The sequence below is a fragment of the Solanum dulcamara genome, chromosome 8 (genome assembly GCF_947179165.1).
Source record: "Solanum dulcamara chromosome 8, daSolDulc1.2, whole genome shotgun sequence".
NCBI classification, from domain to species: domain Eukaryota; kingdom Viridiplantae; phylum Streptophyta; class Magnoliopsida; order Solanales; family Solanaceae; genus Solanum; species Solanum dulcamara.
The window spans coordinates 56695273-56706632 of record NC_077244.1 but is presented as its reverse complement, the minus strand read 5'-3'; the positions used below and the strand labels follow the sequence as shown (position 1 = coordinate 56706632).

At 34.8% G+C, this 11360-nt stretch overlaps 1 protein-coding gene and 2 non-coding genes across 3 annotated transcripts; 1 reads left to right on the top strand and 2 right to left on the bottom strand.

Moving 5' to 3' along the window:
- Positions 1 to 5101: 5101 nt before the first annotated feature.
- TRNAG-UCC (transfer RNA glycine (anticodon UCC)) lies at positions 5102 to 5173 on the top strand. Its single transcript has one exon. It is a non-coding gene; the product is annotated as a tRNA-Gly (tRNA).
- A 643-nt stretch (positions 5174 to 5816) lies between these two features.
- On the bottom strand, positions 5817 to 6522 carry LOC129900730 (uncharacterized). Its single transcript, XM_055975749.1, has 2 exons — positions 6086 to 6522; positions 5817 to 5998 (listed from the first exon to the last, which is right to left on the bottom strand). Exons 1-2 carry the CDS (start codon positions 6441 to 6443, stop codon positions 5982 to 5984), a joined length of 375 nt encoding a protein of 124 aa, XP_055831724.1. The 5' UTR covers positions 6444 to 6522; the 3' UTR covers positions 5817 to 5981.
- A 289-nt stretch (positions 6523 to 6811) lies between these two features.
- TRNAD-GUC (transfer RNA aspartic acid (anticodon GUC)) lies at positions 6812 to 6883 on the bottom strand. The gene has a single exon. It is a non-coding gene; the product is annotated as a tRNA-Asp (tRNA).
- Positions 6884 to 11360: the final 4477 nt, after the last annotated feature.

Here is an 11360-nt window from a genome sequence, read left to right as displayed (position 1 = left end):
TGCAGTCCGTGAAGCCTTCGCTACTTATTCCCTTACTGCACCTGATGCGACTATCTATATGGGAAATTCTACAACGGCTAAAGTTGAAGGATATGGTAGAGTATTTCTGAAAATGACATCCGGCAAGGTGGTAACGCTGAACAAAGTTTATCATGTTCCAGAAATGCGAAAGAACTTGGTTTCTGCATCCGGCAAGGTGGTAACGACCAGATATAGCATATGCTATTAGCAAACTGAGTCGATTCACGAGATGTCACGACCTAGCTCCGTGACTAGTGTCCGAATTAGAACCTCGTATACACACCTATTATCTATAGTCAATCGGCAATTAAACATGATATAGGTTTTATATAGGTAGCACGTCGTCTCAAACTGTTACTTATATATATACCAAAATCACCTATTTCTTGGGGAGTCTTAATTGTCAAAAATAAGATAACATAATATGTAAGCCGACAAGGCTTCCACTCCGAATGTAAACGTCCAAAAACATAAGTCATACTAGTACACCGGACAATATCTATATACAACCCACTCATGTGTCTACAGACCTCTAAGAGGATTAACAATAGCATATGACGGGACAGGGCCCCGCCGTACCCCTAAATACACAAATATATACATTATAAGGATTAGTACTAAAAGTTTAGGCTCCGAGACAATGGAGCACTTCAAACCCGTTGAGTAGAATCCTAAGCTGGCGGCTCTCCAAAATGAGTATCTGTACCTACGGGCATGAAACGCAGCCCCCCGAAGAAGGGGGTCAGTACGAAATATGTACCGAGTATATAAAGCATAAAATATCGTAAAGGAGATTACATCTGAAATAAAGATTCAGGAGTCAAGTATCATAATCAATAAATCACTGTACCTGTGTCTTATAAAATGAAGACATGCATATCATCATCATATATCGTACCTGGCCCGTTATGGGACTCGGTGTCACAATTATATCAATATATCGTCATATGTATATATATACCATACCCGGCCCTCTAGCAAGGGACTCGGTGAATAGAGTAGTGTACACTGATACCGTACCCGGCCCATTATGGGACTCGGTGCCATAATCATATCGTCATATCATCATAATATCATATTATCATATCACGTACCCGGCCCTCTAGTAAGGGACTCGGTGAATAATGTAGTGGAATCCATACATGATAACATACCCGGCCTATCGTAGGACTCGGTGAATAATACCATAACAATATGCACGAATAAGGTATCATTAGCAACCTTGTGAAATTTGATCATTATCGGAGACTTAATAGAATAAGCAAAACAGTCCATCATTTGAAAACCAAGACAATAGTCATTATGAATCACACCAATTATGGATTATACTAAAATATGAATTATACCACAACATGAGTTATACCAACTAGGATGGCTGGAATCATACACATGAGTCAAGACATAACAATATAAATTTTGAAAATCAAGAACGGTAGCCATCCGAGTATATCTACGAATAAGAGTTTCTTTAGAATTTAAGCATACGTCATTCGTTCGTTTCATATGGATCATGCCAAAAGAAGAAAATGTTAACTTTACATACCTTTAGCATTTATACGTATATGCTATCCAATATTGTCTCAACCTATATTAAAACGTTAAGCACTATGGTTAAGCTATGGACAAGAATAAAACGTAGTCTATCGTTAGTAGGTTATTTCTAAAAAAAATTGGACAGCACCTCCCCTATACCGCTCACTTTTCCCACTTTCAAACCAGCCATATAATCATCAAGAAACATCAACAATCCAAAATATTGACACAAAATAAGATTTATTATTGACAATAAGCCTAGAATGTTTTCACCCGACTCATGTTATTAAAGCAGTAAATTCGGAAAGCCGAATACCTCAAGTTGTATCTAAATTATGAAAATGAAAATGGCAAAACTGGACTTTATGACCTTCATGAAACATTTAGATCTCTGTCTTAAGTTTCCAATGCAAAATAAATCCACTCAAAACTCATTTTCTACAAAGAGATATCATCAAAACACTAACAGGTATACATGAGGGATTTTTGCAATCCAGAATCTGGACAGAATTTGTCTTATGATTCATCCTCATTTTTCGATATAATAACAGCAGATATAGACTACAACATAAACATAAGAGTTGTAGGTACGTGTATTATCTTTCCAAAACATGTTTAATATCTAAAATCGAAGGTCTATACAATGAGATATTCCAGAATTACTACCAGCTACTCAATTCCAAAAACGGGTTTGAACATTCACAATCTTCATACACCTTTTTCCTCCAAATTCAAGAACAACAACTCATCAACAACATCAAAACAATATCAACCATTATTATACATCATCACTAAGCTAATTACATCCATTTAAGCTACCTAAAACAACCCTTTAACCCATAAATCTCAATAAATCACCAAACTAGTTTATAACACTATTTTCTCCGTTCTAATCCGTTAAAACTCTAACTAAACTTGTTAACAATGAAAAGGAGACTTTAATATTACCTTAAATTTGCAGCACCACATAAAATCTTCTCCTTATTGGATGATATCTAGCTCAAATTGAAGCCAATGCGACGTACAACAATTTTCTCTTCAAGAGCTTTGAGATTCGGGGCTTTAATTGTGGTAGATGTTGGTGTTTCTCTCTAGCTTTCCCTTCTCTTACTCTCTCTGGAAATTTCCAGATATTCCTTGGTCTAAAGTATGAAGGAAGAGATAAAAATTAGATTAATTTCGTGGGTATTGGGCCTGACCCGAATTAGAATTGGGTTGGGCCGAATTCACTATTTAGTTTGGCCTGTCAGACTTAAAACGTCTATATCTTATTACTCCGATATCACATTTCGTCCCACGACCTATGGTTGGAAAGATATTTCAATTACCTACAACTTTAGTTTTGAGAGCTTTCCCAAATTCCCAAATTCTAAAGAGGTTATGGCCTCCCAAATTTGGCTTACCCGAAATGTGACTTTAAGAAAAAAAAACATTTGATGGCTTCTACTTTGATTTGGCTCAAGGGTCCTTCTTGAGATATATTTTACTTCACATAAATTATTCAAATAACTTGGCATCTATAACAAATCATGTCCTTTTAAAATTCAAAATTAAAAGTCCTTGAATTTATAACCGTTAGCTTACGAATAATCCAGATGCAAAAATACAGAATGTAACACGAGTAATCCCAATCAAACTCATTGGATGACAATGAAACGAGTCTTGAGGTATTTAAAACACACCCAAAACTATGCTTTGCATTATAATAAATATCCCGCAGTAATTGAGGGATAGTGATGCAAACTGGATCACCGGATCATCTGAAGTTAAATCCACGAGTGGATATAGTTTCACCATTGGTGGATGAGTAGTGTCGTGGAAATTATCAAAACAGACATGCATCGCCCGCTCTACAATGGAATCTGAATTTATAGCTTTAGACAAGGCCGGTGAAGAAGCTGAATGGCTCCGAAATTTCTTGGAAGATATTTTATTTTGGCCCAAACCTTTGGCACCTATATGTATACATTGTGATAGCCAAGCGGCAATAGGTAGGGCAGGGAGCGTTATGTATAATGTAAAATCGCGTCACATTCGACGGCGACACCATACTGTTAGACAACTACTCTCTAGTGGGGTTATCACTATTGACTACGTAAAGTCAAGAGATAACATATCAGATCCACTAACAAAAGTATTTGTTTGTTTATTAGGTTTTTATCCTTTATACGTTTCATCTGTTTCAATCACATGAACTAATTTACTATGTGTAAAAACCAATTCAATTCGATAAAGAAGATTTACATACTAGTATATTAGCACAAACCAGTTTAGATAAACGAAAATAAACCAAAACTATGACGATTCTATTATTTTAACTCAAATAAACTATCGTTTGGTACAAGGGATACGGAATAATTAATTACGAAATTAATTTTAGGATGAACTTATTCCATGTTCAGTTGGAACAAAATCACGGGATAACTTATTCCGAAATTAGTTATCCTGACATTGTAATGTTATTTTTATCCCACGCTGAAGTATAGGATAACAATACTGGAAAAACTAATTTCGAGATAATTAATTTCAAAATGACTTGTTCCCCGATCAAGCATAGACAATTGAGCATAAATGGATAGATAGAAACATTAAAACTTATTCGACCTAACACATGCTTAGGCAGCAAATGGTATATAAAGTGCTATTATATGTAGATCGCATAGACAACATGATATGTAAATGAGATTTTCATGAACCAAACTTGCTTTCATATATCTGATTTAATATTTGGAGATCATTTTAAATAAATGTTTACTTATAATTTGATTCATTATTTCAATTTCAAGTTTGACGTAAAGAATTGAAAAAACAGACTAATTTGAGGAGTATCTAAGTTTTCACTAATCATAAAAGTCTAATTTATTTTTTTTGAGTGAAAGTTATGTCAAAGCACAATTCCAACTTCAAAATATTCTCTTCTTTTCTTCAAACTCCAATCAAATCATGTCCGAAGACTCCGAACAACCTCATAGAAAGCATAATTAATTAAAACTTAATGATAGTGATTGACAGTGTGTAAACAGTCCAAATTTTGGAATATACAAGTTTGATGTCTTTTTGCCTAATGAATTGAAGGCATATATCGTCTTCGTCCATATATACACTGAAAGAGTTAACTATACGTCATAAAATCACCTACTCCATATATTAGTTAACCTTTTTACTATTTAGTACTTAATTAAAACAATGTTGTTATTGTTCATGTCATGAACAAACTAATTTATCTGCGATTATGCTCTAAATTATAATCTAATCTGCATCATTACAAACTTAATTAATCATATGAAGATCGTTTAAAATTTCATATATTATTTTACTGAGAAAAACATACTCCTTAATTATATAAATATGAGGGTGATTTATAGAATTTAATCACGAAATGAAGAGAATCCAGTTAAAACAAACAAATGGTGATATGAAGGAAGAAATTTATGAAATGAAAAAAATCATATTACTAGCAAAAATATAAAGATTAATCTTACTAATTGAAGAGCTCGAACTTTATTCAGTCTATTAGAGATATTATGATTACATCTAAAACATCGAAGCGTCTGTAGTCCAACGGTTAGGATAATTGCCTTCCAAGCAATAGACCCGGGTTCGACTCCCGGCAGACGCAGTCCTTTTTATTTTTATATTATGTATTTTTCTGCCTATTTTGTTTTTTCAAATGAGGAATAAGGATTTTTTTTTTTACTCTAAGAAAAGGCTCAAATTAAGCAGTTATTAAAAAATGAAGCCAAAAATAGATACAACGACAGAAAAGGTACATAAATGGTGGAGTTTAGATACATATATGACCAACCCTGCTCGAACAAGTCATTCATGAAATTATTCACTTTCATTAATAGTATAGCTAACCTGAAATCGACTTTAGTCATGAAGTGAAAAATACCTAAAACCTTATTTTAACTTTTTTTCACTTGTTTCGGCTTTAGTCATTGAAGTCGTATTCGGAAAGATGAAAAAAATGTTTTTGCAACATTAGTTGATGTTGCTAAAAGAATTTCCGTATCTCGTTAGCCAATCAATAAATTATAGACCACACTATGTGTAGATAAATTCAAATTTATGCAAGTGGCCATTTCTTTATTAAGTGAACTTTTTATTTGTATGAATCTATGTTCTAAATATAAAAATCAAGTTTTAGTAGGTACGTTTGTATTAATACACCAACCTTGCTATATTTTTTAATAATGTTGGGCACGACACGGACCATCTAGCATATATATAATTAATCAGAGAGATTGCAAATTACTAGTGCAAAAAGAAGAAAGAAAACACCAAATATTATTACACTAATCAGAAATCTTACATGACATGATCTCTGATTATAAGTTAAACCACAATAACTGAAGCATACAATACGTAATGTCACCAAACATACAAGTACATAACATAATAACACATCAAATAGTCTTCAGTCTTCAAGGCAGAGTGTAAGCTGCAAAAACAGGACAAGATGAGGTTTAATCAGTATATATATATCATAGATATGAAACAATTTTATGAGATTAATTTAATAACATACGTCCACATTTGTAGCCAATGGGACGATTAGCGAGGTTGCAACGCTTAGGAATGGTTATAGCAACTTCAGGATTGGCTCCAGAGTTCTTAGCAGTATTTGAGAGCATAACAGCACAGAGACATTTCGGGTTTTGTCCCAATTTTTGTATTTGTGAACAACAACTCCTGGAAACGGATGCATTCTCATCTGATGCTGCTTCCGCACAAGGAATCAACTTCATAGCTTCCATATCCGGAGAATTTCGCCCGCATTCACCAGCTCCATTAGCTCCAGCAATGCTTAATAGAACAACAAATCCCACAATACATAACAAGTATTTCATTGTTGCAAGTAATTTTTGTTGTTGTTGCCCTTCCATGATCTTACTTTATATTGAATTTGTAGTCTAGCTAATGTTTGACACGTACATGAAATCCACAAAATGTCATAGTGGGGGAAGCACTAAACTAAACCATACTCTATTCTTAATGATGTATTACTAGGTGCTTTGTCTAAAGCATATTCATTATAAATATTGCCATCATTTGAGATGCATTAAGACGTGTCTACTTAAAAAAAATATAACACTTCAAAACAATTCCAATTATATTATAATAAAACAATAGTGGCTCAAATGCTTACTCCATTAACATATAAAATAAGTAAACAATGGAGGTTCATCATTAAGAAGGAAATACTCACCACTATACAAAGAAAAATTGTAATGAGAAATAAACTTTCAAAAATCGCCGCTGCCGGGGATCGAACCCGGGTCACCCGCGTGACAGGCGGGAATACTTACCACTATACTACAACGACATGTTTGTTCAGCAGCTTTACGTTTATATATAGATAATTTAATTGTTATTGTATTTGCGTTTGATCTTTACTAATAGTGATAGTTTGTAGCTCACAATTTCTAAATTAGAATAATGTGATTGATTATGAAAAAAAATAAAAAAGTTTACTCGTTAAAAGGAAAATTGACTAATGGGCTACTTCATAATTTGGATAATGATAATGTCCAAAAACACAATAATAACATATATAATGTATGTAGTTCTACAAGTGAATGGTAAGTACGCAGTTTTATGAAGAAGCGAATAATATCGACAACAAATAATATAATAATCGAATACAAAAATAACAAATAATAATTTATATTATATCAAAAGCATGAAGGTCCTTAATAATATTATTTGAATTTTTTATCTTTCATTAAAAGGCTCCGTTTTAGACAAAATCATCTTTTCACTATTTTTTAAATAATTATCATTTGTTCTAATATTTTAAACTTTGAAATTAATTAAAGTTCTAATTTAATTTAGACAAGAAATTATAATATTTAACACTTCTAAATGTCACGATCCAAAATGGGCCATGAGTGACACCCACACTTATCCTCCTAGGTGGGAGAACCAAGCTACAAACCCCAACTTATGTTAGCGGTTCAACTTATGGAATACTACAATAATGCAGAAGCCCAACTTACGACAGTAAGAAACAACAATCCACTAGGGTCTATTACATATTATTCCCAAAATCTGAAAGTCATCACATCAAAGACATCTAAATTCTAAATAACTAAGTCTGAAAATATCAAACACTAGAATAAATAAATAACATAATGTGTCCAAAAACTAAGGACAACATGCCATGACTGAGAGAATTCAACACGAATCTAATGATATTCGTCTAATACAATACACCTAATATTTGATTTCATATCTTAATATATCAAAACATGCAACATAATATAATAATTAACTAAAAATAATTAGAGGCGAGATATCTATTAGAAAATAGAGGTGGCGCACCATGCAAACAATTTGCAGAACCACCCTTTAATAATGTTCAATTCCTATCCACCAAATAACAATCATAGCAATCTTCCAATGAATCACTACTCCATGATTAACATGAATTCCAATAAGCCATTTTCCCAAGTTCACTAATTTTTCCCTAGCAGATTACGTGCATACACAAAGCAATTTGCATCTCAACTCTTTCTTTTTAAATCAAGAATAATATAGTATTGACTTCCATGAAATCTACATATATATTAAAGGCTAATTACCTGACCACCTGAAGCACTCGTTGGCCTTCTCTGCTAATTGTGTAGCCGTAGTCCGTTCTTTCTCAAACCCTCCCGTTCTCTTTTTTTTTTCTAATTAAAATAATTATGTACTACAAATAATAAATTTCACTCTTTTATTTTAATAAATATGGAACAAGTGGTATAATGTAGTAACTAAACTACTACTTTATAACATACGAATGAGAGTTTCTCCTCTCCATCAAGAACACCAAACCTTGGCATAGATACTATTCATTGTCTCCGGTCTTTCGGAATGGCCTCACCGCCGCCAGTGGAGCTCCCTAGGCCACCGGAACTCAAAATGAATATAGCTCATCAAGCATCATCCTCTAATCCTGCTAATAATACTTCGAATCTGCAAAAAGATACTAAAAATGCAGTAGCAATTTCAAGTGAAGCTGGATTGACTCAAGTACATTCAATCGGGCTAGACTCCATTATTACATTCAAAACTTCTCAAACGCTTGTCACTGCTGAGGAGCTGCGCAGAGCTGAAGAAATAATTTTACTACAAAAATCTAGACTGATTCGTGTTAAACCAGCTATGAGAGATGAATCTCCACTGCAAGTGTCACATATAGCCAAAAAATATGACCAAATTACCCAGCCAATCGATAGCCTTCATCACACGAAGTTCAGCAGAATCGACCATGAATCGCTGGAACAGCGCCCTCAAAGTCGAGGGACTTTCGATGGGATTCGAGGTCCAACAACCACTGGGTTTTTTCAACACCAAGAGGCGCACCTCATAGCCAAATTTCAGGCAATTATGCCGGCGGATACGCCGACGACGAGTTTCTAGGTGGCGTTGCCGAAGCTCCGGTGAACCAAATAGAATAAGACCAATGCCAAAATGACCACAATAGTGAAGCGCACCTTCCTAACCACATAGGTTGTCTTGAATCTTCTCCAATAAGTTCAAATATGAAATGTAGTCAACGTGACTATCAAGGTGAAGAACACAGTGACTGTGGAGCTGCTGCAGTGGTTCTTCCAATGTCTCAGGGACAATTTTAGCAAGATGGCACTAAAATTCAATGCCAAAGAACTCAAACAAATGCTAAAAATGATCGAGACAATAATGCGCACTTTGATCAGGAACTGACTGTAGGGGAACACAAGTAAAGGAACTGATCATAACCTTCGAAAAATAAAAAATTCAGTCCAAGGATCACATGACACTGTGATTCCTGCTTCTGTTATGCAGCCTATTGAGCTGGAGTCTAGTACTAGTGGTGATAAAAATGAATTAGGATTGATCAATGCTAAGACTAGTGGTAATCCTAGTATTCAGATTGGTCCAGGGAAAAATATTAATGAAAAAGATAAGAATAAGATGCAAGAGGGACAGAATTAGTCCAAGTTGTATACCACTACCACTCACAAGCATTAATAAACTCTAAAAGAGCATCACCAACCTAAGCAAATTCCTTATATCCTTAATAATCAACCTTTGAAGGTGTCTAGTAACTTTGATAATGTCAAAACCAACAATTTAAGAAATGATCTCAATATATCCCAAGAGAATAGAAACAACCATGTCCCCAACTAAACTAAATATCCTAACACCAACAATCCTACCCCTCTCAATCATGTGATTCCTTATACTATGGTAACCAAATTGAGAGCTCAAGAGGCCATGAATAATACCATCATTGACATAAGTCCCCCTAAGATCACTACTAAACAAGAATTTCCTGAAGTAGTTTTCAGAAAGGAGGATTTTATGGTGAAGCTGGCCACAAGGTGTAAGTATACTCTTATTGGCAAATTCACAAACACTATGCCCAAAATGGAAATTATCAGAAGAGAATTCATCTTACAAACTGAACTTAGAGATGGAGTGAAGCTCACTCATTTTAACTCTAGACATCTATACATTGACTTGGACAATAACTATGATCACTCCAATGTTTGGTCCAAATATAAAATGTTCATCCAGGGCCAATTAATGAGACTGCAGCTCTGGACCCCTACCTTCAAACTAGAAGATGAGACTCCATTGGTCCCTATATGAGCAATCCTACCTGAATTACCGTGGCATTGTTACTGTCTAGAGGTAGTGACCCCACTACTTTCCCCTATTGGTAAGGTACTATTCTTGGACCTGGCAATCTACAAAAAAACAAGAGGGAGTGTTGCTAAAGTAAAGATCCAAATTGATCTCACAAAACAAAGACCACATCATGTGTGGATGAAGTTTGATAATGATGAGAATGGAGAAGAAAGGTGGCAACCAATTCAGTTTGAAGGGGTTCTAGAATATTTTGAATACTGCAAACATCAGGGACATACCACAAGAGTATGTACAGTCAAGAGAAGAGATGAGGAAAACAAAAGAAGGAAAGAGCAAGAAGAGGCTGAGAAGACAAAAAACAAAATAAACAATGGTAAGCAAAAAGAAGTGCAGTTGCAGGAAAATGCAAGTGGTCCTGATCAACAAAGGTGTCTCACATTGAGAATAAGAAAAAGGATCAAGAGCAAGAAGAATGGCAGATTCAAAAAAGAAAAGGCAAGAAAAAAATAAACAAGCCACTACACAAAACAAATAACCAAAGTGCAGCAAGCTAAGGATCCAAGCTACAATCAACCATCTACAACAAGGCAGCAGTCAGGGCAACAACTTCGACAAACAGGTATAAATTTTAACTTTCATGAAAATATATCCCACGAATGTAATGCTAACTCTGGAGTCTAGAGCTAGTACCCCCATCCCCATATAAATGGAAACCCCAACCCCTATAGCCCATCAAAATATATGGCTTAAGACATTGACAAAGAGCAAAGCAAGGAAAAGCAAAACACACCAAAAGAAAGGCAGCAAAGCACTGATATTATACCTGCAACTGATAATCTGGCACAAGACTCTAATGCTCTTAATAAAAGAGTTTCAAGTATTGACTCAATGCTCCTACACCTCCATGGCTCCCCTAATAGTTTTCATGTTGTGACTGTTGTGGCTGATGTAGTTTATGGAGGTGAGGATGGGGGATTGCAGGAGAAACTCACTAACTTGCAGAAATGGGTTATCAGGGGGAGGGAATGTTCTTTGGTTGACCATATGAAAAACCTTAGAGCCCCTGCTACCACTGAGGTAACTACTACAACATCAAGCATACAAGAGAGGCAATATGAACATTGAATACAAAAAGAGGACTGCTATACAGTGGATAAGGAACCTCTTGATAGTAATTAGAA